Source organism: Heteronotia binoei, chromosome 8 (genome assembly GCF_032191835.1).
Source record: "Heteronotia binoei isolate CCM8104 ecotype False Entrance Well chromosome 8, APGP_CSIRO_Hbin_v1, whole genome shotgun sequence".
Taxonomy (NCBI): domain Eukaryota; kingdom Metazoa; phylum Chordata; class Lepidosauria; order Squamata; family Gekkonidae; genus Heteronotia; species Heteronotia binoei.
This window is the reverse complement of record NC_083230.1, coordinates 30,136,054-30,163,976: the sequence shown is the minus strand read 5'-3', so window position 1 is coordinate 30,163,976 and position 27,923 is coordinate 30,136,054. Positions and strand designations below refer to the sequence as shown.

Genomic DNA, 27,923 nt, shown 5'->3' with positions numbered 1-27,923 from the left:
TCCTTCTCTCGTCTCAGCTTTTCTCTCGCTTCCGCTTCCCAACCTCCCGCTGCGGGCGCGCAGGCGCGGGCGCGGGCGCCCCGACTCTCCCTCACTCGCGCGCCGCCCTTCGGGAACGCGCCCAGATCCAGGGCCCGCCCTTCCTGCCTGGCCGAGGGGCGGAGCCAAGCAGGCAACCGGGCCTTTGGTGCTGGGTGTGGTGCTGCTGCTGCTGCTGCTTTCCGTGGTCGGCTGCGGGGGGGAGGAAAAGACGAAGATGGCGGACTTGGAGGAGCAGCTCGCCGACGAGGAGAAGGTGAGGCCGGTTGGAGGAGGGAGAAGGCGGCGGGGTGGCGCTGGCGCTTCCTCAGCAAAGCTTCCGTAGAAAGGAGGGGAGGGGGGGGGATAGAAACCAGGCAGCCCAGAGTGTCAGTCGGGGCATCTTCCTGCTGCCCTCCTGCCGCTCCTTGTACGGTCTGGGCGCTGAAAATAGGCTCTAGGCGCCGAGCTGGGGCCGCAAGCAGGGCAGATCCGGTGTCTGGTGCAGGAGAGCCCCCCTCTCGGGGTTGCCATTCCCTTCAGGCCCAAAGGGGTGGAGAGGGGGCGCCTTCCGCCGCTTGGTCGCTCTCGCAGCCTCGTCCATTCCTCGCTTCCTGGTGTGTGTTTTGGGCAGGGCGAAATGCGGCCACCTCTCCTCTTCCCTTTTTGGGGCTGCCTGTAGGAATGACTGCGGCAGATTCAGGAGTCACTTAGCTGGGATTTTAGTTTCTCTTTAAACCTCCTTATCTCGATTTCGAGAGGTTGGATTTCCGCTCCCTTCCCCCCCCCCCCCCAAACGTTTCCCTTTTTGAAAATGTTTATGGGTGAGCCGGGAATTATTTAAGGCACAGAGTCTTGTGGAAGAATATTCTGTTCGATTATTGCACAATGGGATATTGGTATATATGATATAGCACTTTTAGTAAATATAGATATAGCCCCCCCTCCCCCCAATACCTGTCTGGCTTTCTCCCGTTAATACTTTGGTCTATTAATTTATCATCTTTGTGGGAGATTGGGTGGAAAGGTCTACTAGTTTGTTTTGTGTGTGTTCCTTTTTCTCTTCCAAAAATATAGTGCCTAGATATTTTAAAGGTTATTATCCTTTTCTTTATCTTTAACCAGCATGTTAATAAACATATAATTGTCACATTGCGACATCTTACTGGCACACATTTAAAATGTTTGAGGAACACCTTTTAAATGTTCAGATTACCATCTGGGGGAGAACATGGCACTTTTGATTTTCTCCATCAGGCATTCCTTCCTGTTTTCTGTTTCCTTTCCATTTTCTGTCTCCTTCACAGTTGTTATAGGGGTGACATTATAAATAGGTATCCTGTATTTTTTTTTAAAAAAATCAGCTCTATGAGTTTCATTTATGATGGTTCAGGTCCTCTTTTTTCCTTTAGTTTGTTATGGTAACTTGGGAAGGAAGGATGGAGCCTGAATTTTTTTCACTGCTCACATTCAGTCGTCCTTGGTTTGAGGAAAGTTCCAAATGAGATGCCCAACCTGAGGAATGACTTACAACACACAACCCAAGTGTTTGTCTCGCTCTGACTTCTCCATTTTCTGTGTCCAAATCCATCGCAATAGAACCATACAAGAAATTTCAGAACCAGAGTCTGATTATGGAAATGCACATTGTCTTTATGTAACAAACTACCATAAAAGTGATTTTCGGGACTGAGCTAGCTGCTAGGACAATGTGTGGGTGTGCTTAAATAACCATGTGGTGCTTTGCATCCTCATGTAATGAAAATTCTAGTATACTATTTTTAAAGACAAAAATGGCTTTAATGACTCGATCCTGCAGATGACTTTGTATATGCTTTTTAAAATGAGGTCTATCAGATGTGTGCTCTGCTTTCTCTTCCATGTCATGCATAGTCAAATAAATGTCCATTCTCTTATGTGAAGAATCTTTAGTAGCAATCCTATGCACACTTGTTTGAATGCATTCAGAATGGTTTCTGAGGGAATATTACAGCAAACAACATGGGGAAATATTTCCTGTTTTCTTAATTCTGACTGGTATAGTTGCACTGTGTGGCAGTTTATATATGGAGCAGCTAAGTAAGAATACAGTCCTGTGCACACTTACTTGTGAATCCCACTCACTAGAAGTTGGTAAATATGCATAGGTTGTGGTTGTAGATAAGGCTGGGCAGTGTTTTTCCTCCGCTGTCAAAGAGCTTAAAACAAGCAAACAAGTATTTGTTTAGTTTCGACATGCTAATGATTTCTAGTTTGACAGGCAGGAAAATAAAATAAATATCAGCAGTTTTCTCAGTTTCTTATGGATCAGTAATTTCCCTGTCTTTGGTTTGAAATGGAATTGAAAAGCTGACCAGGATATCTTTCTGGCCTCCCGCTTTATACCAAACCTAGTTTTATATCATGCAACATATTACAAGAAAACTGAAGGGTGGCAGTTTTCTTATGTCTCAGTCTCTCAATTCCCTGAGGCTCCTTTGAAGAACATAGTTTATTTGTGCACTTGGTACTGGTAAGTTTTTCTTTGACCCTCTTTGGTTTAGGCTAACTGACTCGCATACTTTTATGTCTCATTTAGGGGGATAGTTCAGAGTTATATTTAAACTTGTGTTGCTGAAACAGAAGAATACCATTGAATTAAATTTCTCAGTATAATTTTTCTGGTGCTTGCACGGGGGACTTCCTTTACCTTTTTTATAATTTTTCTGAAAGCTATACTGAAAAAAGAGGGAAGTATTTAAGCAGTAGTTTACAGCAGACTTAGTGGACAGAATTTGAGGAACTTCCTCTGTGTGCTTAGTGAGGAATACTATTCTGTTTCCCCACCACCACCACCATCCCGTCACAGTAGCAAATATTAAAACTTATCAGTTCAGTTCTAATGTTTCATTTGCTTATCAGACTTTTAAGCTAGCAATGCTTCAGGAGAGATTTCTGAGTACGAGCATAAAGTGTCATATTGGATACATGTTCTCCAAGGAAGAGGTGATGACAAAAAGAGAAAGCTACTGAGTAGGTGGGACTGAAGAACCTTACCACATCAGCTGTGAATGTCCATAATTGCTGCCTTATGATGAGTTATGGAATTAAAACCGCTGTATAGGCTTGTGCCCAGGAGGTGCTGTTCGACAGAAAAGAGGGAAAAATTCTGGAATGTCATTTTTTCCAGAGAAAATGTTGTAAAGCAATGACAAATGGATGCTTTGTTTCATTTCTATACTTTGACTAGAATAGCAGCTTGGGGATTCTACAGCAGGTTGCTCAGAGCAAAAAGTTTCCAGTACTAGTATTTGCTACATTGATATCAGAACCGTATCCCATATTCCTGTTCTGCTTCCATAAAAATACTTGTAAAGATGCAAGTACCTTAGTTATGCTGATATACTGACCATTGCCGCTGAGCTCCAGCATGCATACAGTTTCTTGATACAATCCATTCATGCAGACAAATCAGATTTGCCTTTTACATTAGCAAGCACTTCTGTAGAAACTAACAGAGCTTCCTGTATACACTGGAATTCCATGAAGCTCTCAGTTGCATCCATAATCCTGTAGAAATTTTATTTGCACTTCCTGACTAGCTCCTGCTCCTGTGCAATATTATTTTTTGTTTGAAAATTGTTGAGTTTCCACAGAGGCAAGCATTTGAGGCTGTAAAATATTTCAAAATTCCAAGTGCTAGGGTCAGAAGTCTTGAGTTTATTTATTTGCCTGTTTTGTAGTCCATCTTTCTCACCACTGGAGACCCAAAGTGACTTGTATTATTCTCTTATCCTACATTTAGAGAGCAATTCTAAGCAGGTCTACTCAGAATCCTACTCGGGTATATTCAGTGGGACTTACTCCCAGGAACATGTTGTTAGGATTGCACTGTAAATCTTTATCCTCACAGTCACCCTGTGAGCTAGAATAGGCTGAGAGGATGTGCCTGTCTCAAGGAGATCCGGCAAGCTTCAGTGGCAAAGTGAAGATTAGTAATTTTATCTCCCAGATCCTAGTCTGATACTATAAGGATTACACCACATTGATTTAAAACTGTCTGAAGTTTTTAAAGTTTGTGATTTTTCCCCCTGAAATGAGTATGTGGTAACAGTTGCCAAAGAATGCTGACAATGGATGAGTAATGTGCGTCTTTGACCCCTGTGTTTCTGACAATGTAGTATGCTCATGAATAGTAAGAGCATTAAAACGTGTATAAGGAAGTGCCTGTACACCTGCTTATATTTGATAAGGTTGTAAATGATATAACCTGTTGTGGAAAGTAAAAGCAGTAAAAATAAAAACAAAACATGAGTGTCGTATTCTCTTTGTAATGGACCTTCTTGCAATTCAGTAGAATTCTATATTCCTTTATATAGGTAAATCTTTGTACAGTTATCTTACATATCTGCCTAGAATCCCTGCATTCTGCACAGGATTCTGTGGTCTTTCTGGAATATTCTTCCATTTTGCTTAGGGAAACTGGCTACTAGGCTTCTCATCATTGCCACATAAAAATTAAGGTGTTGTCTTAAAATGTGCCCCACGCTTGCCTGCAGTTATGCATTCCATGGAAAGATTGATTATGGTGTGTCTTCAAGTTAATCTTAAATCATTGCTCTTTTAGAGAAGCCCAGGTTCCTACGAAAATCACTGACTGTGCTTGTATGAAAGAGGCAAAAGTTACATTCCTTCAGGTATAATTACAGGAATGGGGGATTTATCATATGACTTTCTTCATTTAGGAATAGCATTTCTGGGAAGCTAGTTGATTCTTTCTAGAATCCATGTTTCTTTAACTGGGAAAAACTATTTAGTTGCTAGGTCAGATAAAATTTCAAGCCTTCTTTGTGATAAGATGGTTTGTCTAGTACTGTCCTCTGAAGGTTTTGAATTGAATCTGAGGAGACTTACAGGAAAATATACTTTAAGGAATCCTTTTAGAAAAGGGATTGATGGATGTCAGAACAAGAATAATAAATTGATCTTTACTGATTCAGATTATTGCATCACTTAGTTTAGTGTTGTTTAGTAGTAGCAGCTTTCTATGTGCTCCTTTACACTGGTTACTTGAGGGATATTCTGGTGTGAAACTGTGACCTTCTGTACACAAAGTGTATGCTCTACCACTGCGACCTTCTGTACACAAAGTGTATGCTCTTTTATATTCTTGGTTTGGAGGTTTGAAGCTAATAGTCTGCATTGCAAAATGTGTGTTTTTATAAAGCAGGATTTCAATAAGTATAGTGTGGTGATGCTCAGTGGCTTAGGAGTCACATGTTCTCTATTTTATTAGTTTTCTGATCATCTGAAGACATTTTTAAAGGAACAGACATGTTAAAATGTTGTAGTCTGTCCTTCTCTTATCCTATGAAAAAGAGCAACCTGGCTGCATGGAAATATATCGCAGAGAGCTATTGGCCAGCAAACTCCAGAAGGCTTGTGCATCTGGTTAAATGACTAAGTTTGGACTGGCTTAAGCTTCTAATATAAATATATGCACTTAAGTGTCATTGAATGGTAATTTTTTTACAACTATATATAAAATTAAGAATTACCTATTTCGATTCAGCTTTGTGATACGTCTTGTTGTTATTACCTTGGTTTATTCTAGGATGAGAAAACTTTAAGATAGAAGATGTTGCAGAAGAGCATTAATATCGGGTTGTTACAAGGGGCTGGTAACTCTGGAAGAAATATAGGAAGGATTACTCCTGAGGAAGTCCATTGACAAAATGACCCTATATCCGGGTGCTCATAGGACCCTTCTTGTAATATTGGAATGTGAGAATGGACATCTGTGATAATATTGTTATATGAAATTGTTACTTCTAGTGAAGTACAAAAAGATATTTAAAAGGTTTTATTAAACATTGTTAGCCAGTGCATCACAGTATTTGTTTCTTTCATAGCCTTGACTAGAGCCAGGGCCAGGTAGAACATGCTCCCTCTAGAAATCATGCACCTGCCAGATCTGTTACCATAGCACAGGAGCTGCAAAATGGACCTGTCCTGCCAGGCCTTCAAACGAGGCATTGGGCATCCATATCAAATTGGCCTCCTTTGCTGAAACATCCCATCTTTAGATGGCCCAGTTAGAGTATGACAGTATCCTAATGATTTACTGGTTCCAGCTTGAAACTGTACTAATCGGAATCAGCTTGCCTCATGCTCTGAAGCCAGGTAGTTTTTTAATTTAATGATTTACATATCTTAATTGTATTTGACTTTGTTGTAATCCGCCCTGAGCCTGTTCGTGGGGTAGGGCAGAATAGAAATCCACTAAACAAAGTACGGTATGTTTTGTCTCTGCAATATTTTAACCAGGTTCATATATAGCTATAAAACCATGCATTAATGTTATGTGAGCGAGCAATGTCTTTACACGTTCGGTGTTGGTGATTCTGCTGAAGTAGAAGTTCCAGTGTGCCACTCCATTTGAATGAACAGAAGTAATTTTGATAATGCTTAGGGGGTTTTTTTCTACATTATCACTGAGAAGTGCTTCCTTAGTGGATTTTGGTTTGCCTTTTACAAGAGCTCAGGATATCATGCAATTTATTCACTTTATTTTTACATGAGCTTTGAGAGAGCAACCTGGTGAGCTTCATGACTGCACGGGGTTTGTGAAACCAAGCTTCCCAAATTAATAAAGTCATATTTGCTCTTAAGGGCTGTTGATGTTGTAGAACAGTCCCTGAAAGCCATGGCATATGTGGAATTTACTCATTCTCCAGTATTCTTTTACTTCCTCCAGCAGAAAATACAATTTTACAATTTGTCACCATCAAGAGTGTTAAATGGAGATAACAGTTTAACCTGCCTGGAAACTAAACTGTTTCTTTAAATATTCTTTCCTTCAATTAAGAACTCCAGGCTTTTTCCTTGACTACCCTGTACTTTGGCATGTATCAGTCGAGTTTGACTATGTGTCCAAAATGACTGTGGTAACATCAAATTCAGTAAAATCATTTATGTTTACTTGTAATTAGTTTTTGATTCCAAAAAGCAAAAATAAATACATGGGAAGGTAAATGCCTGGTTACTGTCGAGCAAGGGAAAAATAAAATGGGTGATAAACACAGACCAAGATCTAAAATTTACTGATGATTATAATGAATGAAGAGAGAGGCAGAATAATCCTAGAGACCAGATTTCTGTTTCCATCATTTTATTGGACTATATTTGTCTGCAGATTGGCAGAAACCTTGTTTTAGCCTGAGAGAAACCATAAATGATATATTCTTATCCCCCCTCCCTATACTCCCTAGGAACTCCAGGCATTCTGAGTAAAGTCTCTTCCTCTTTCCTATAAGGACATCATAAAGGATTTTCTTTCCTACCTGATGGAGAACTCTGATCAGGGCTAGCATCTTTGGTGCGTCCCATTCGAGAACATGACTCTGCCCATATCTAGAAGTGACCTATTGTTTTGTTATTCTTCATTAACGTAGGCCCTTTTCAGCAGCCTATGTATTCTGTTTTAGTAACTACTTGCTAATGGATCATTCTTGCCATTTCAGACAGATCTGCTTTAGTAACTGGCTGTTAATGGAATATATTTATCTATTCATACAATCCCACGTGTTCCGTTAGCAGGTCATGGCTGAGCTGTTATTAATGAAAAGCAGTTTCTTCTGCTATCAAACCCCGCGTTACACTTCTGAATCGCTATGCTGAGCTGTGTGAAATGGCCAGCTATAACGTTTACAAAGCCCTTCTCACTCCTTTAAAGATATGTGCTGATTGGCTGAGGCATTCCTCCTCCTCCCTTTCACTGTCAGCCGCCTGGGACTGCATCTTCACAAATGGCTGTTAACTTTTTCAGTGCTGGGTCTTTTTTCCTGGGTGATTAATTTTTTTAAAGAGTTCTCAGCTCAAGTCAGTTTCCCTGGGGGGGGGGGGGTGTGGAAAAAATGGGAGGCTTTTTGGAGGGATTATGCTTTAAAAACCAGGCTTTCTGTGTCTGTGCCTCAGCTGTAGCCTGAGCCCTGTTTTTTTGAGCAAGGAAGCCTTAGCTGCCAGGAGCAGAGAAGGAGGAAGTGGGGTGGGGGAAGCACAAACATCCCCCCCCCCTTTCTAAAACTCTATCTCCAGGATCCTTTTAAATAAAACAGTCAGCACACAAGCTTTTAGGAGTTCTTTCTCCACAGTTCGAAAGGAGGCATGGCTTGAGAAACACAGGCATGGGTTTTCAGCTCTGCTGTTTTTCAGACAGGGAGCTGAAAAGGCAAAAATGTTTTTTGCTTGGTTTCTGAGGCTTCTGAGAAACACATCTCTCTTCCCCCTCCCCCCAAGTGAGGAGGAGGGCTTCTGAGGCAGACAGCACAACAAGCCATTAAGTTTCTCCCTTTTATTTGCTGTACACCAAAAGTACACGTTTGCGCAAGCAGTATTTAAAAATAAATAACAAACACCCCTTTGGCTTCCTCCCCCCCCCCCCATGCTTCCTCCCCCTGCCTCAACTCAGAAAGCCTTTAAAAATGTGGCTCTATCTCCAATGAAGCATGTCTGTGAAGCCACTATGGCACGGCACCACGATATTGATTGAGCTTTAGCAATCTCAAAGAGGGGAAGAGGATAATCAGACAGCACAAGCGGCCCTGTCCAAAAGGGCAGTAGTGCTTCAGAGATGGCTTCTTTGCAGAAGCAAAATTGCTATGTGAAACTCCCAGTCCCTATATTGCTTTACTGGATGATGGGATAAGAACGAAAGAAAATGACTTGCTTTGAGGGTGGACTCTGGCATTCTATTCAGCTGAGGGCTCTTCCTTTACTGGTTGCTTAGCAACAGCCTCTGGCTAGCAGCTTCCCCTCTGGGCCAGTCCTTGACTGCCCTGGGGCGAGGCTGAGGGGAGGAGGGAGGGAGTGATAAGAAAGAGGCCACCATGGCCTCTGAGGAAACACTTCATGAGTAGAGTGACAGCCCTTTCTGAGGCCAGTTGATGGAAAGGACACAGAGAAGCACTGGAGATGTGTCTGTCTCTGAAGACTGTTTTGGCAGTTTGTTCAGTGTTCCCAGGCCTGCAGTAGGCAGGGGACGGGAGTAATGGGTGGCGACCAGTGTTCCCTCTAAGCTGAGTTAGTGTGAGCTGGCTGACAGATTTTTAGCCTCCAACTCATGCATTTTTGTCTTAGCTCAGGAAGGATGACCCCAGAGCACAATAATTGATGCTCACAACTTTAATGCCAGTAACTCACAAAGTAGAATTTTTGCTCACAAGACTCTGCAGCTTAGAGGGAACATTGGTGGTGACTGTTGCATGATGGGCCAATGGTTTGTTGAGTGCACCCATCAGCCAATGGGAACACTCCATTTGGCTACCACTAGAAGGAAATTATTATCTATGATTCATTATTAACTGATGTGGGTTTTATGTTGGAAATGGAGAAAACTGTGTGAAGTTGCTTTGAAAGTGGCTCCTGAATAGTACAGTACACTTTAGAAATGAGTCCCACTTAAGAAAGTTACTTCACTCAAATGTGAACTGTTTTAGTTTGGATTCAGGAACTTTGCTTGCAAGTTGTAATTGCCTTATATAGGCAAGTTCATTACAAGTAGTTTTGCCTTGAACCAAAATCAGTTTCCGTTGTGGCCAGAACAGGAAGACTATGGGTTAGGAGGAACATCTTGGTTCATAGCATCATGTTTGACTTAAAAAAAAACCCCTCTGCTACTTATTTGCATCATTTAAGAGGCGATAGAATAATTAAGAGGATATGTTGAATGGTATCATTTGGCAAGAAGATATTACGCAGCAGTGACTGGTAACTTTGGCCACTATTTGAGTGCATTAATATTATATACGAAAAAGATGGTGTACACACTTTCTAGCTTTGTCTCTTGATACCTTCCACATCAGTATTAAGCATGTTTTCTTAGAATTATGTTCCATTTAAATGAATTGGACTTTATCCCAAGGAATTTCAGCCTTAATTTTATAAAACCCAATTAAGATTTTGACTTTTTATGAAAGCAGATTGCAAAATTCAAGTGAATAATATATTGTAGGTCCAGCAGGTCAGTGCATTTTGTCCTTACCTTCTGAATGTCTTTGCAAAAGACCATTTCCTAAAGCACAGTAGTTTGCAGGAATTGAAATATCCCATCTGCAAAAGGGCCTGTTCCATCTCCAGGAAAGAAAAATAGGAGTGATAAAGGAGGACAGCAACTGAATGCAAAATGTCAGTTATGGCTAAGCCTGAAATACAATCTGATAACTAAAAGAGAGCAGGCAGTACTATGCCAGTAAGCAAACTGCTTTTTCTTCCCACCTGTCAGCAGAAACCTGGCTCACTTTGAATAATGGCATTGCATTTAGGCTAGTATGGGCTGATCTGCTGGTCCTTTTAAAACTACCTGTCCAGTATCTCTTTTATTGCTGATTCCAGGCTCACAGTATGACTCCTTGAAGCAGCACATACTTGTCTCAGTAGTCAAAAGAATTGCTCACTATTTAAAGTTTCACCAGTAGGTGGTTTGGGCAGCTGATTGGTTCTTCTTGTCTGTTTTGGGACTTGCTCTTTCTAGAACATGCTGCCAAAGGTGAACCATTTCTCAATCACACTTCAATTTTGTTCAGATAATAGTTATTAAAACCTAATTATATACAGTATGTCACAGAAGTGAGTACACCCCCTCACATTTTGTAAATATTTAAATATATCTTTTCATGTGACAACACTGAAGAAATGACACTTGGCTACAATGTAAAGTAGTGAGTCTATAGTTTGTATAACAGTGTAAATGTGCTGTCCCCTCAAAATTATGCAACACACATCCATTAATGTCTAAACTGCTGGCAACAAAAGTGAGTACACCCCTAAGTGATAATGTCCAAATGGGGCCCAAGTAGCCATTTCTCTTCCTGGTGTCACGTGACTCATTAGTGGTATGAGGTATCAGGTGTGAAGGGGAAGCAGGTTATCGCTCTCACTCCCTCATACTCGTCACTGGAAGTTCCACATGGCACCTCATGGCAATGAACTCTCTGAGGATCTGAAAAAATGAATTGTTGCTCTACATAAAGATGGCCTAGGCTATAAGAAGATTGCCAAGACCATGAAACTGAGCTGCAGCATGGTGGCCAAGACCATACAGCGGTCTTAACAGGACAGGTTCCACTCAGAACAGACCTCGCCATGGTCGACCAAAGAAATTGAGTGCCCATGCTCAGCGTCATATCCAGGGGTTGGCTTTGGGAAATAGACGTATGAGTGCTGCCAGGATTGCTACAGAGGTTGAAGAGGTGGAAGGTCAGCGTGTCAGTGTCAGACCATATGCCACACGCTGCATCAAATTGGTCTGCAGGGCTGTTGTCCCAGAAGGAAACCTCTTCTAAAGATGATGCACAAGAAAGCCCGCAAACGGTTTGCTGCAGACTAAGAACATGGATTTCTGGAACCATGTCCTGTGGTCCGATGAGACCAAGATAAGCCCGCTTCGGTGGGGTAGGGCGGGATATAAATCAAATAAATAAAATAAATAAACTTATTTGGTTCAGATGGTGTCAAATGTGTGTGGCGGCAACCAGGTGAGGAGTACAAAGACAAGTATGTCTTGCCTACAGTCAAGCATGGTGGTGGGAATGTAATGGTCTGGGGCTGCATGAGTGCTGCCGGCACTGGGGAGCTACAGTTCATTGAGGGAACCATGAATGCCAACATGTACTGTGACATACTGAAGCAGAGCATGATCCCCTCCCTTCGGAGACTGGCCGCAGGGCAGTATTCCAACATGATAATGACCCCAAACACACCTCCAAAACAACCACTGCCTTGCTAAAGAAGCTGAGGGTAAAGGTGATGGACTGGCCAAGCATGTCTCCAGACCTAAACTCTATTGAGCGTCTGGGGGGCATCCTGAAATGGAAGGTGGAGGTGCACAAGGTCTCTAACATCCACCAGCTACGTGACGTCGTCATGGAGGAGTGGAAGAGGACTCCAGTGGCAACCTGTGAAGCTCTGATGAACTCTATGCTCAAGAGAGTTAAGGCAGTGCTGGAAAATAATGGTGGCCACACAAAATATTGACACTTTGGGCTCCATTTGGACATTATCACTTAGGGGTATACTCACTTTTGTTGCTAGCAGTTTAGATATTAATGGCTGTGTGTTGCGTAATTTTGAGGGGACAGCACATTTACACTTAAACAAGCTGCAGACTCACTACTTTACATTGTAGCCAAGTGTCATTTCTTCAGTGTTATCCACATGAAAAGACGCACTTAAATATTTACAAAATGTGAGGGGGTGTACTCACTTCTGTGACATACTGTATGACCTCAGGATTTCATATCCAGGAAGGTTGAGGGTTATCTATTTTTGATGGCATGTCTGAAAAATGTTATGCTATGTGAGTGGAGAAGGATGAATAGCAATTAAACATGTCTATTAGATTAGTTCTTACGGTAGTCTAAAGGCAGCATAATTTATTGATTTCACTGTGCACAATATGCTTGAATGTTTTTTCTGTACTTGTAAAATACTTTCAGACCATGTGTTTTTATTTCACTTGGTGACCTTTCTGCTCATTTTGTCATAAAGGTTTTGAATTTTATGAAGGACAAGTGCCTCTAAGGTCTGAAAGAGTAGTATGGATCCTCCATTATAAACCAGATTATAATTATTGAAGGGTATATTATTTTCAATTTTAGGTGCGCATTGCAGCAAAATTCATCATCCATGCTCCTCCTGGAGAATTTAATGAAGTTTTTAATGGTGAGTAATCTTGCTAGGTTTTTTTTTTTTTTGCTCCCCTGTAAGTTTTCGGACATGTTTTTGTGTGGCTTCTTTAAAATGCATGATTTAAAACACATGATATAGAATGAATCAGCTTCCACAGAATCACTTTCTACAGATAAATTACAGCAAAACTGCTGATAGAAATGCCAGTCATGAAAGCAGCAAAGCCAGGCAACATACAAACAAGGTAGGGGGTCCATGGAGAGTTCCCAGATGTAAAAAAGACAGAAGACTAAGAAAAAGGAAATATCTCTGTCTAGGACTGATAAGGACTGAGTGTGGACCCCCCTCCCCTCCACCCTAATGAGAACTGTATGGGAGACATAGAATGTTGAATCATATTGGGGTGGAAAGGGAAGTGGAAAAATTGATCTGCTCAGTCACCAAGAGATTACAGAATCATGGAGGGGAGGTTTGGATAAGTGGAAAAACATCCAAGTTTCTTGCAGGCCTCATCTTGTACTTTCAAAACATTAAAACATATTGTGCTCTTTCAGTCATTAGAACGACAAGATAGGTAATCCTGAAGTAAGTAGGAAAGTCTTGGCATATCTAGGCAGTGCCCTCTTTCCCCTAAGAATAGACAGAAATTGGCGCATATGTGATGTTACCATGGAACCCAGGTAGCATGATAGAAGAGCAAAAACACATGCCCTCACTCTGCCCAGTGACCATTAAGCAGTGTGGTTCATTTAAGCCTACAACATTAGGAAGGAGAGAAAATGAGCTCACACTGCTCTTCACAGCAGAAGAGTGGAGGATTTGCTAGTCTTTGTGCCAAGGTTGAGGGAAACTTATGAAGCAAAGAGTCTGTGCCTTTCTTCCAAGTTTTCCTGAAGTCAGCACAAATTCTGGGAGTTCTCATCTACCTCTCCACCCATGAAAGTAGTAGAAAATCAACCTTGCTTTGTGTTAAGATCTGGCTTTCCTTTATGGAAGGGGAAAGACCCTCATTATTATGGAGAATGACATCCCACTCTCAGCATCTGTGTATATTTACTCAGAAATGTCACATTGTGATGGCTAGAACTTACTCTGGAATAAACTGTACATTGGATTAGAGCTTTGGGGATGGTTGCGAGGCACATAGTTGCGTAGTCAGGTCCGGTACTAGACAGTGTCTGGATATGAACCCTTCTGGGAACCCTTTGAATGGTTCTTTGAGTTTCAGAAACTGAAATATAAATGTAATAAAACGACATAGTGATATTGAGCACTACCCAAAAACATCTGAAGAGTTTTCAGGTTCAGCTCTATGCAGAGCTCATTGAAGTAATTAGTATTCCAGGATATGTAGGACATTTACTAAATCCTTAGGCTCCAGCATATTGTATGTAACTGGTAAAATGCATCCAAGTCTACATCTGTCTCTTGGTGATCCATAAGTGAAGCTGGATTCAAGAGTCATCCTCCTGTTTGTATATATGTTCATAAACAAAAAGATACCATAAGAACAGGAATAGAATGGTAATAATAATGGTGATCTAGAGAAGTCGATGCTGTGGTTTTTAAAAAGGGTTTCTTTGGCAAAGAATTTTGTGTCCTTTCAGTCTATGATGGAGCAATGTTTGACCTTGAACGTATTTTTGATGTATTGCTGCATATAAGTGAATACATCTTTTGGGCGTTTGTTCTTGGAAGTTCTGCCCAGGGGCTCCCTTGTTTGCAAAAACGCTATGTGCATATTGGAATTGGAACACCATGAGCATATTGGGTCATACTGTATTTCAGCTACCAGAAATTTATACTTTTACATCTTTCCTCCAAGAACATAGATCATTCTAATTTTTTTTTAACATGTCCTACCTAATTGCCATGGGGAATTGTTCATTTCTAGATTCAGTTGAAAAATTACAGCCAATACTGGAAAAAATTCCGAATGCATACCAATTATATACTGATACAAGAGACTGAAATAGTGGTTTTTTTAAAAAAATACCTAGACCCAAATTAAAAACTTCTTGTAGCTGCAACTGTGGCTGACATGCATGTGTAGCACTTTCTCAATAAACCCTTTTTTAATATGAAGGCATATACAGACTACAATGTAACTGTATATTCACCATTCACTAATGCTCAGTATTTTTCAGACGTTCGATTGCTGCTGAATAATGATAATCTTCTCAGGGAAGGAGCAGCCCAGTAAGTATTATCGCCCTTCTTTGATTTCCAGTTTCTTTCACCATGTTAATTATTGAAGAATACTAATAAGTAATATGAGAGGGCAACATAAAATCCCTCTCTTGCTGCTTCAAGGTGCTTTTTCCTGAGACAGGGCTCTGAACATTTCCCAAACTCCAATCTGATCTTTTCTTCAAAGTAAGAAAGATTCTTCCATTCGGGGTGGCCTTTAGAGTCCTGAATTAATTTGGCAATCTGGTCCTTTCCTGCGTGTGAAGTTTGAATAGTGTTAATAGATTAATTTCAACCTGTGACTATAAATTTTTCTTAAAAGTTTAGAAGAACAAGTTGAAAATTATTATTCTTATTTGGTGCCTGTTATCTTTACATTATAGTGCATTTGCACAGTATAATTTGGACCAGTTTACTCCTGTAAAAATAGAAGGCTACGATGAACAGGTATGAATATAAGTATTTTTTAAAAACGTTTAAAAGGTAAGTTTTACTGTAAGTTGTAGTTGTAGATAACTCATTCTAGTACTTGGGGAGTAGAGATTACATTCTTGCTTGTTCTTTTTTAAAAGGTAACAATGGCTCATTCAGAGAATTCAGACAATTATGTCTCTTGTATGGCTATTTGAGTAACTTGATAATGATGATTCTTGGGGTGGAGGGGTGGTGGAAATAACTCAAAACCAAAAAATCACCTTTATTGTACAATGATTGTATAGTAGTGGATCATTCTTAGCTCTTCTTGGAGGCTTTGGTTTCCCTCAGTGTTTTATAAAAGGCAGTACTGAACCTGTTTTGTGCTCTGATGCATTCAAGGTGGTGACATGCACCTTTTCTTGATAGCCCATGTAGCAGTGGCTCTTTAATATTATTTTTTTTTACACTGCTCTTTTATCTGTTAAATAATGTATGCAAAATGTTTTTGTACAATATTAAATATAGTTCCTCATAACAATAACTAATTTTTAATCCACTGCCTCACATAATTAAGTTTAAGGTCTTGTCTGTGTGGATGTGACCACAGTTTTGAAACTACACATCATCACTCCAGTTGTGATTGGGGTGAATCTGTGGTATGTAAAGAGGGGCTAAAACACTCCATGATCTAATAATCTGAATTGTGGGGCAGTAAGAAAGTATAATCCCCAGGTTATCCTTATTGTCTGATACCATTCTGTATTTTCTGCAATATCTCACAGTGAAGTGGAGAGAGGATGGTTATGTTTCCCTATCACTGTTGATATTAGAAGCCCACACTTTGCCCCAGTTTCACTTTGATATTAGAAGCCCACAATTTGCCCCCGTCAGATATGGACATAAATTTATAATCACTTCTACATGTGGGGGTAGTAGGAGACATGCAGACAAACAAGTGCCTGTAGGTTACGCTTCCAAAGCAGAACATTAAAGTTTCATTCACTGTAGTATCCGTCTTTCTACATGGACCAGGAGAAACTTTAAGACTGGATAGAAAGTACCTAGAAATACATCATGCCTGTGTGTTTTAAAATCAGTACCTGACAAAGAGACTTAGGCTCTGAGATTCACCTGTGTACCCTCAGTAATTCAGAAACATTTCGTTTTTATTTACCGCTGGAATGTAGTCAGAATATGAAACGTTTTACAGATCACCAGTTGGCTTTCAAGGGAAGCCTTATCACAAATAATTCTAATAAGTAACATTTATTTGTTTTAATTGCTTAATTGTTTGTTGTAATATTGTATCTTACTATCATGGTATATACCGTGTCGTGTTAGCCGCCCTGAGCCTGCCTTCAGCGGGGGAGGGCGGGATACAAAAATATTTTATTATTATTATTATTTCACAAAGATAGGATCATCACAAATGATAGAACTACCAAATGCTGTCATAGTAATCCACAATCCACTCCTGCAAGGAGCAATTTCCAGTTCTGAGTTTGGAATGTCATTTTAAACATTTTAAAATGCTTTTTAAAATACTGTGTGTTAATTTTATGTTGCACAGCTCTGAGTAGATGTGTACTGTTCGTATTCTGCCTACTGTTTTGAAATTAAGTAGAGACTAAATGTTCTGACTTACGTTTTACAGTGTTATCATGTGTAGTGGCAAGCCTACAACCTCATCTTGTTTTTCGAAGCACGATAACTTTCATTCTGTAGTTTGACAGGCTAATCATTTTTAAAGATTGCGGGAAGTATTTTCATTTGCTTTTGGCTACTTAGGCGTCGCCAAACAAGAACTGGACCTGAGGGTAGCCTTTGCTGTGTTGTTCCAAAAAATCTTTACCTAAAATGTTCATAGACAATATTTGTTACTGTTCCGTTATAGTTGCTGTAATTATGTAATCTGATAAATAAAAGAACTTCTTTGTTCAGGTTTTAATAACAGAACATGGTGACCTGGGCAATGGAAAATTTATGGATCCTAAAAACAAGATCTCTTTTAAATTTGATCATTTAAGAAAGGAGGCTGTTGATCCAAAGCCTCATGAAGTTGAAAATGCAATTGAGTCATGGAGAAATTCAATAGAAACTGCAATGAGAGCATATGTGAAAGAACATTATCCAAATGGAGTTTGCACAGTAAGTATTAAGGGAGCTGGAAAATGCTTTGGCATAAGTAATTCTTTAGTCTACTGGTTTCATTTCTCTGTTTCAGCCTGTCTTTTGTAAACACATTTTTCATGGATAAATATATTTATAGAATAATGTATTTATATTAATTACTTTGCCTGCAATCAGCCAGTGATCTTGAAACTAATCTGTAGTGGGTGAATTATGTATCCAAACCTTTCCCACAACTATAATCTAGAATTATTCATATCCATATATAATCTTTGGGATTGCTAGATCATCAGTGGCATCCGAGATGTAATTTGACAGACAGAATGGACAACCACAAAAGTTGGTAACAATGTGAGGCAGAATATAACCTTTGTCAAAATTATGCTAGGCTCTGATTTATTCTTGGGGAATAGCATTTGTGTCATGGGTTGCGGGAGGAGCGGTCACTACTAGCAAGTACGCAGCCAGTCTGCTGCTCCTGTCAGTTCACTACCATGTGCATGCAAAAGGAGTGAACTTTTTTCATCTTTCTAGATCCAGGAGTAAGACTCATCTTACTAGGCATAGTGGTTGGTAGCCAAGTTTGTAGACCACTACATTTTCCTGCAAAATTTGGTCATTGGCACTTTGCTCCTCTTTTTTTGTTTTTGTTTAAAACAATTTATTATCATGTAATATATTGTAGTAGCATATTATCATTTGTTGTTAAAAGTTAATACACATATATAACATTTTCTCCACCCCACCCCCCTTTTGGTGACCCCCGGCAGTGCCAACCCCCTTAACAAACAACTCCTTATTACTATTTTATTTAATTTGTTATAAGGTAATAAACTCTATTAAAGAATCCTTCTTCATAAAAAAGCAAAAAAAAATTACCAAAAGCTATAATTGTAGTCCATTTTCATGATAGTCCTCATTCATTCACGAAGAAATGAAAAAGTATAATCCAATAATCCCATTTTTTAAACTGTAATCCATATATAGTTTCTTTAAAAATTAACCATTGTCAAAGATTACCAAATGTCCTTTAACGCTCCATTATTTTTCAATATACTTTTGAAACTTTCCCCATTCATTTTTAAACTTCTCTAGATCTTGTTCTTTTAAGATTCTTGTAAGTTTGTCCATTTCACTCCAATGCATAACTTTCGAAGTCCATTCCCACATTTCTGGTATTTTATCTTGTTTCCACATTTGCGCATATAATATCCGTGCAGCTGAAAGCATATACCAAATTATCGTTCTATCTTGTTTTTGAAATTTTTCCATTTGTAATCCCAACAAAAAGATGTCTGGTGTCTTTTTAATATTATATCCCAAAACTTTCAAAATCTCTTGCTGAATCATTTGCCAAAATTGTTTCGCCTTTTTGCAAGTCCACTACATATGGTAGAAAGATCCTTCATGGCGTTTACATTTCCAACATTTCCAAGAGCCAGTTTGGTGAAGTGGTTAAGTGTGCGGACTCTTATCTGGGAAAACCGGGTTTGATTCCCCACTCCTCCACTTGCACCTGCTGGCATGGCCTTGGGTCAGCCATAGCTCTGGCAGAGGTTGTCCTTGAAAGGGCAGCTGCTGTGAGAGCCCTCTCCAGCCCCACCCACCTCACAGGGTCTCTGTTGTGGGGGAGGAAGGTAAAGGAGATTGTGAGCCGCTCTGAGACTCTTCGGAGTGGAGGGCGGGATATAAATCCAATATCTTCTTCATCTATCCGATACCTGATTGTTCATTTTTGCCAATTTCTTAGGTGTCATGTACCACCATTATGAAGCAATTTTCTTTAATGTTGTAACATGTACATATTTTCATAGAGTTCTTCCATAAGTATTCCCATGACTCCATCTGTATTTCCTTATTTATATTTATTGCCCATTTTATCATTGGTGATTTAACTACTTCATCTTCCGTAGACCATTTCAATAATCGTTTGTCTTTGAAATCAGCTTTTCATTTTCACCAAACAGCATTCTCTCCAGTTCTTTTTGTTCTTGTCTTATTCCATAATTCTTGATGTCCTGTTCAAGCAAACTCTGTTGTAATTGAAACCAATTATATTTATTTTGTATTTCTTCAGCCGATTTTAATTCTGCTTTTCCTCCTTGAATTTTTAGAACTTGTTTATATGATAACCACTTCTCTTCTTTGATATCTGAATACAATTTTATTACTTCTGTTGGTACAATCCAAAACGGTTTCTTCTCATCACCATATCTTTTATATTTTGACCAGGTATTTAACAGATTATTTCTGATATAGTGATGTGAAAAGAAGCCGTCCATCTTATTTTTCCCATAGTACATGTAACCATGCCATCCAAAAACATTTCCATGACCTTCTAATGCTAGTAACTTTTTGTTTACTAATGTCGTCCATTCCTTAATCCACACCAGGCATACTGCATCATGATACAGCTTTAAATTAGGTAACTGAAATCCACCCCTTTCTTTTGCATCTATCAGAATTTTCATTTTAATTTTTGGTTTTTTCCCAGCCCATATGAATTCTGAAAGTTTCCTTTGCCATTTATTAAATTGTTTGTTGTCTTTCACTATTGGAATTGTTTGAAACAGGAACATAATTCTCGGTAAGACGTTAATTTTAATTGCAGAAATTTTGCCCAACATAGACAGATTCAATTTGTTCCATTTTATCAAATCTCCATCAGTCTTACGCCAGAGTTTCTCATAATTGCTTTTGTACAAATCAATATTTTTCATTGTTATATCCACACCTAAGTATTTTACTTTGGAGGTAACATGATCAGTTCCGCAGGGCCTGCAAGACTGCCCTCTTTAAACAAGCATACATCGACTGCTGAATTGTTGTCAATTAAGGATCCGCCAATTCTATGCCAACATGGAACACACCGGCAGAAATTAGCGTCAGAATGTCACCATTGCTGCCAGATTAAACTAAATTATGAATTTTTAAATACATCAATGGGTTTTTATTATGTTAAATTTAAGTTTTATTGTTAAATTTAAAGTTTTTACATTTATTGTTGTATATGTATAAGATGTTGTTAGCTGCCCTGAGCCTGCCTAGGCGGGGAGGGCGGGATACAAATAAAATTTTACCTTACCTTACCTTACTTCACACTCTGTAGCTCTTCCTGTTTACTGTTTAACATATTTTTGCACAAAATTTTCGATTTTTCTTTGTTTAAAGAAACCTGCCAATTCTCCATATTCTTGTATCTTATGAAGCAACAAGGTGTTACATGAGTGGGATTTTCATTTATAAACATCACATCATTTGCAAATGCTCAGTACTTATAAGAAAAACCTTTCACTTTCAGTCCCTCTATCTCTTTGTCTTCTTGAATCTGCATTAACAAAACCTCTAAAGTCATTATAAATATCAGTGGGGATAGAGGGCAACCTTATCTTGTTCCTTTATTTATTATCATTTTTTCCGTTAAATCTGCATTAATACAGAGCCTTGCTGATTGTTCAAAATATATCTCCTTTACCATTCTTATAAAGTCTTCTCCCAGTCTCAGTTTCTCCATCACTGCAAACATAAAATCCCAATGCACATTCTTATATTAGTCCTGGAGTGATAGATATAAATCTTTTACCTTCTATTCTGATATCCTTCTGCGTACTGCTCTTTTAGTTATTAGATGTTAATCAGTCTCAAAGAAGCTTTGTACCCTGGTAGATTTAAGCCAACTTAATGACCTCAGAAATCCTCTGTAGACGATTGAAGGCAGTCCTTAGGGGACTCTTCAAAGCCAAAAAGAAACCCCACTGGAGGCCCTCGTCAGCCAAAGTAAATCCCCTCAGAACTTGATAAGCATATCTTGGCCCTCTCCCTGCCTGGAAGAGGTAGGCAGCAGGTGTTAAGATCACCTTCTCTGCCCAGAACAGAGGTTCTCATCTGCTCGTCAGCTGAAGAGCAGCTCAATCCTCCATGACCAAAACCTGGAAGTCTCGGCACTTTGCTCCTCTTGATAGTAATTTATGTAAATTGATCTCATTGTATTCCACTAGTGGAGTTTTCCTATTTTAAGAAGTACACAGATGAAATAGTAATTTGTTTCTCTAACAGGAAAACTGTTACTGATTAGAGTCCAGTTTTCTTTTTGTATCTTTAAGTTACAGAATGGGAGGTAGAGTGCCACATAAAACTTAATCTTTAAAGCATGAATTTGGAACTTAGCTTTACTGCTTTCCATTCCATTTGTGATTAAGGTTTATGGGAAGACAATTGATGGACATCAGACAATTATTGTATGCATAGAAAGCCATCAGTTTCAAGCAAAAAACTTTTGGTAAGTATAAGCTAATTTATTAGTCATTTTGTAAACTGGTGGCATTTCCGTTTATTTTTAATTGTGTTCATTGTTAAATTGGGTGTCTGTTTTTAGCATTCATGATAAGAGTTACATTATTACTCTGTTTTCAGTTTTTGAACACAATTGGACTGAAGAAGTGGTGGCAATATCCAATCTAACAATTATGAGAAAACATTTGAAAGTATGGGCGTTTTTGCACTGACCTTAATCGGCAGCGACGTTCTCTTCACCGCGCAGGATCTGCGCGGATTTCGCACCAATTGCTGCAGAGCACCCGGAAGAGCCGCAAAGTCCCGCGGCTTTTGCGGCGTAAATGGAAACCGCCAAAAACCAGTTTCCATTTGCGCCGCAAAAGCCACGGGACTTTGCGGCTCTTCCGGGTGCTCCGCAGCAATTGGTGCGAAATCCGCGCAGATCCTGCACGGTGAAGAGGGACGTCGCTGCCGATTAAGGTCAGTGCGAAAACGCCCTATATTTAGGACAGAAGCTTGTTAAATTGTTAAAGCGGTCATAAGAGGCATCTCCATATATGGGTTACAGAAAAGCACACCAGCATTTTATATTGAAAGATACCTTAGTAAATTGAGTAAAGGTTTTCCCAAATGTAAAATGCCATTTAGCTATAAAAATTTATCCTCAACAAATTGGTTTGTTTTTACAGACTTCAACACAATATGTATTTGATTTCTCAAGCTTGCTTATGCTGCCATCCTAATCAGATTTAAACCCTTTGTCGTCTGCCTGTCCATTGAAGGCAGTGGATGTATAACTCTGCTTGAGGATGGTACTCTTAATTTCTTGTTTAAAGAACTTATTTGCAGGGTTAGAAATACGCACAATGCATTAGATATTTTAAGCAAGTCCTCATCAAAAGGGTTCCTGTTTCTGAAAGAAGACACAGTTCTTAAATTTGGATTTGTTTTGTTTTTAAAGGAATGGCCGTTGGCGGTCAGAATGGAAGTTTACAATCACCCCTTCAACCACTCAGGTGGCTGGTATCTTGAAAATTCAGGCAAGTTTTCCTGATTTATCAAGGTTATATTGTCAGTATCCCACTTTATTGATATATCCCAAACTGTTCTCATAGCAGGTTGTATAAATATTTGTAACTTTTTCTAAAAGGAAAGCAGGTTTATTATCAGTCATTCAGTAGTTAGTAATCTAAACACAGTTATATCATTCCTCCTGTACACAATTGGCTAATATAATCCTAAATATTGTTTTGCTCAACAGTGTGCTTAGTTCGGTAGCCATAATGGTGTAAATTAAATAAAAATTAAGAATTGCTGCACTAAGACTTTGTTAATTGTGTTTGGGGAGGTTGTGTTGCCACTAACTGTTCTTAATACATCAACACGCTTTTTTGTTTGATGTGTTTTTTAATCAGTCTTAACTAATTGTCTCATGCTTAGGTTCACTATTATGAAGATGGTAACGTTCAGTTAGTGAGTCATAAAGACATACAAGATACTCTAACAGTGACTGTGAGTATGTGTTTCTGTCCCCTTTAAGAAAAAAGTTTTTAATTTATCACAGATAAAATCTTTAGTGTTCCTTAGTGGTCACTCACTAATCAAGAGCTGATTCACATATACATGTAGATCAGTAAATGGGCTTGGATCCCACAGATGCTTCTGCTGATGGACTAGATTTCCATCAGTGGAGCAGATTTCCTTTGGCTTCCCCCTCCCATTGCAGCCCAAAATACCACTCTGAACTGTTTCTCCTCCAGGATAGGTAACCTGGAGGTAATCCACCCAGTTTTTTCACTCAGTTCTGCCAATTTATTTATCCATCTATCCCTCCATCCACCCACCCACCCATGTTATTTATAGTCAGGGCTTTTTTGTAGCAGGAACTCCTTTGCATATTAGGCCACACCTCCCGGATGTAGCCAATCCTCCAAGAGCTTACAGTAGGCCCTGTCAGAAGAGCCCTGTAAGCTCTTGGAGGACTGGCTACATGTGTATGCAAAGGAGTTCCTGCTACAAAAAAGCCCTGTTTATAGTCAAGATGGCTGCCACAGGAACAGTATAAAGGAACAGTATAAAGAAAGACTAGAGGCCTGCATGGAGGGGAAATGGATGAAAATTGCATTTGCTTCCATTAGGAGAGAATTTTCACAGGATCCAACCCTCTGTCTCATTACTGCTTTCACACAAACATATGAACAGTGTTTTGTCAAAGTGAAACTTCTGTGGTTACTCTGTAATGGCTGACTCATATATGCAGTATATCACTTGATGCTGCAATCTTTAAACATGTTACGTATCTGGATATACCTCAAACACTGAAATGTTTTGGCATATCACAAAAATGACATTAGGAACTTGGACTAGAAAATTGACAGTGTGCTGAAAAAGTTACATGCAAAACTGACTAGTTGGTATATTGTACAAAGAACTTTCATGTTACACACTCTCCAACTACAGAAAATAACGTAACATTTCACTCTTGTAATTATTGTGTACATTTGGACTCTAGTCTTAATTTTTATTGTTGTTTTAGACAATTGGTTCTTTATGAGGACTGAATGTAGTACAATCATTTAAGAAGGTTAAATTTAAGTAAAAATTCTGGAATGGTACTTCAGTAGCTAAAATGCTTACAATTGTGACAGTGAATGGAAGCTAGTATTTTCAGTACATCTGATAAGTGCTTCCTTTGTAACACCACACAGCTGCCACAACTTCCACCTTTTGCTTAGCAAAAGATCTAAGTGCTAGAATGGCACCACGAAGTGAATTACTCGCATTGCTTGCTTTGTGTGTGAGTAATATTTCCATGTCGTTGCACAAAGCTTGTCAGCTGAATACATACTCTTATTCCATCTTTTAAAACAGATATTATAATACTGATCTTGGAGCTATTGAGCTGTATCAGCTTGTACAACAGATTAGGAGAACAACAAACATCTAATGTCGGCATGTTTAAGCATTCCTATTGAAATTCTTACCTGTTTTCCCTGGCAGACCCCCCCCCCCCATATCATAGTTTGTCTTGGAAAACCTTTGTTTCAAAAGCAGTTGAAGATATGCTAACAGAACACTAGTCTGATGTCCTTTGGGTATTTAGAGCTAGAGTACTTTAACTAGAGATCTGTGACTACTTTGATTTAATTTCGCTTGTAGCTGCTTGGATGCTGTGTTGAAGCTGGATGCAAATCTGGGTACATAAAAGTTGGAAAGCGATGGTTGAAAGTACTGTGATCAGCCATGACAGTTGCTTCAGTGGACGTTTATCAGCATAGTTTTTGTTTGTTTTTTGTGGCTTTATGCTTTTCTAGATGGTACATGATCCTGGTGTGTAGAAAGTGCAAAATACTTGACAAAATGTAGGATCTTGATATCTAATCTCCCTGAATTCTGAAAATCTTTCCACTGTACATAAGATGAATCCAGTATGGAAGGTAATCTGCATTTCTTAGCTTCAGCGTAGATCAAGACATGGTAATAAGAGCTAGCAAACTGAGGATAAGCTAAAGGTCCATTGCCATTGTCTTTCTATTTCCTCCTCTTTTGTCTTGTCCAAATAGTTATTATCTTTAAATTGGAGTTGTGCAAGCTGTGATGTCTTCATGGTGGGGAGACATACAGGAAAGAAAAGGGAAGAGAGAAATTGTACTTTATGTTCCTCTTGGTTATCATTAAGCCACAGTAGAGTGATTTCTGGAAACATGTGTAGTGCTTTGAACACTTAGGGGAAAGAAACAAATTCTATATAACCATAAAGTTCTGTATCACATATGAAATAGCTCTTGGTCTTAAACAAATCATTATTTTAAAATCTTTTTTCTTGTTCTAGAATGAAGTCCAAACAGCAAAGGAATTTGTAAAGATAGTAGAGGCTGCAGAAAATGAATATCAGGTATATATTATGTCTGTAATGCATGATTTAAGATGATATTCTAATGATTTTTTTCTGATTTTTTCCCCAGGAGAGGTATTGGAAAAATGCTAGAAAATGGCTATAGGTGTGTGTATCTTTATAACTGGGATTATATAGAAGGTAGTCTGAGCTGAGTTTATGGCAGGAAGAAGAATAAAAGCTTTGGATGTGCACCTTGAACATCTGTGCTTTACAAAATACACATATGTAGTCATTTTCTGTCAGTTTCCCAACACAGCAGTTCAGTATACAAGTATATCAGAAGGGTCTTTTATTTCAAGTACCGTAAATGGGAATTAGCTTAAGGGTGCAGTACCTGTTAATGGCTGACATCCAGTGAGCAGAACTAACAAAATGGAACATTCCTACCTTTCCCTCTTGTTCAAGCTTTCCCATCTCTTGGGGTTCAGGGGACTTTTGAGAACAGCACTTGGCAAAATGTGGACATCTGCATTGGTAGAGGGAATTGGCTGAAATCTCCCCCCCCCCCCAAAAAAAAAAAAAATGTTCCCACCACAGTGTAAAACAGCCATGGGGTAGAAGCCACAGTACTGTTTTCTAAAATATTTTGAAACTGGTCTTAAAATCAGACTTTGGGTGTGGCAGTATTGTATATATAATGTGCTAGAGAAGTTAGAAAATAAAAATAATCAGATCATAGTATTTTCTTTCTGTGGACAATTTGAATGAAAAGATTTGCTTGATTTCCCTTCCCAAAGCCCAACTGCTGTATATGGTGAGATGTTCATCACACAGCACATGTATATTTAACTCTCAGAAGCACTTCGGTAATTTAAGATAATAAATTGTAACATGGATTATGGCACCCAGTGTTCTCAGAGGAAGCAAAAAGGTTTATTAAAAAAAAAGTTTTAATGTAAATGTAGTGTATGGCGTTAGCCTAGAACGCAACCATTTCGTTATAACTCAACCATTTCGTAATAACGCAATAGCGTTAGTCCGCGCAGGCAGCGGAGGCGACTGGGGACACCCAGGCGACTCCGCGCAGAGCGCTGAGCACCCGCCTATCACCACCAGTGGCGGGAAATTGGCTGGCCAGGATTGGACTGGCCAGTCTGGGAGGATGTTCCGGGCGATGTATATAAGCGGGACCCGGCCCGCGTGTTCTCTCTCTCTCTTGCGTGTAATGTACCAGCAATAAAGTATGTTGCCCTACTCTCGTCTCTCATCGTGGTACATTATAGTAAACATTTTGGTTAATCACATAATACTTCTTTCATCTTCCTCTTGAAGCAAATTGGATATCAAATAAGTTTTGTAAAATATACTAATGGCACTTGAGGCATGTTGCTTTTAAGTCTGTATTGTACCATGACTAGCTCTTAATAATTTCATCTTTCCTGTGAACAGACTGCTATAAGTGAAAACTATCAAACCATGTCGGACACTACTTTCAAAGCCTTACGCCGACAGCTGCCAGTTACTCGCACAAAGATTGACTGGAACAAGATCCTTAGCTACAAGATTGGGAAAGAAATGCAGAATGCCTGAAATGAAGCCGACAAAGCTGGATTGTTTTGTTTTCCATGTATACAAAATAAAATTGTTACGAAGGTATTCAGAACTGTTAAGTCACCTAGGCAGCATGGACATTTGCCATTGAAAATCACTGTAAGTAGTTTGGTTAGGACACAAGACTTAGCTAATTGAGCATTTTTTCTTTGTCCTTTTGTTTTTCCTATAAACGGTTACAAAAATCAGTGTTGCTGAAACTGTTGAGAGCTTCTGATATACTTTTTAAAAATAATGATGACATGCCTTTAGTTTTCAGTTAAGTTAAAAATTATTTGAGAGATATTTTTGCATAAAGTTGCTCCCAGTGTCTTAGGACAGCTTCTGGAACACAGTATCACTGAAGAGGTTGTTACCAGACAGCATCAGTTTGTCATTCAACATGGATTTTAGCCATGCATGCTGCTGTAAGAAGCCTAGAGAAAGCATTTTCTATATTGAACCCTTTTCAGTTATTTGGATAGCTTGGTGTTAACTTATTTTTTTTAAGGCCAAGGTCTAATGCTGTTTTTAAGGTGTTGAAATTGAATATTAGTGCTTATTTTGAACATGCATTTAGTGTTCTATTCCTGACAGTTACTCAAATGAGTTTGGATTCTATCAGCCCTCAAAGTACTTTTACCATACAGCCATAATTGTATTATAACAAGGCATATTGTAATATATATATAATCCTGTACTCATTACTGTGTCTGTCAGTTTAATTTTTTCTTGGATTGAAATGTACTAAAATTCAATGTGACATTAAAATGCAAATTTTCTATTTACTTGAACAGCA

The 27,923-nt window shown here is 39.1% G+C and overlaps 1 protein-coding gene across 1 annotated transcript; it reads left to right on the top strand.

Moving 5' to 3' along the window:
* On the top strand, positions 1-27,912 carry CAPZA2 (capping actin protein of muscle Z-line subunit alpha 2). Its single transcript, XM_060244855.1, has 10 exons — positions 1-295; positions 12,654-12,717; positions 14,832-14,883; positions 15,258-15,321; positions 17,233-17,439; positions 21,621-21,700; positions 22,658-22,736; positions 23,137-23,208; positions 25,529-25,591; positions 26,984-27,912. The coding sequence occupies exons 1-10, from the start codon at positions 257-259 to the stop codon at positions 27,122-27,124; spliced, it is 861 nt and encodes a 286-aa protein (XP_060100838.1). The 5' UTR covers positions 1-256; the 3' UTR covers positions 27,125-27,912.
* The last annotated feature ends 11 nt before the right edge of the window (positions 27,913-27,923 follow it).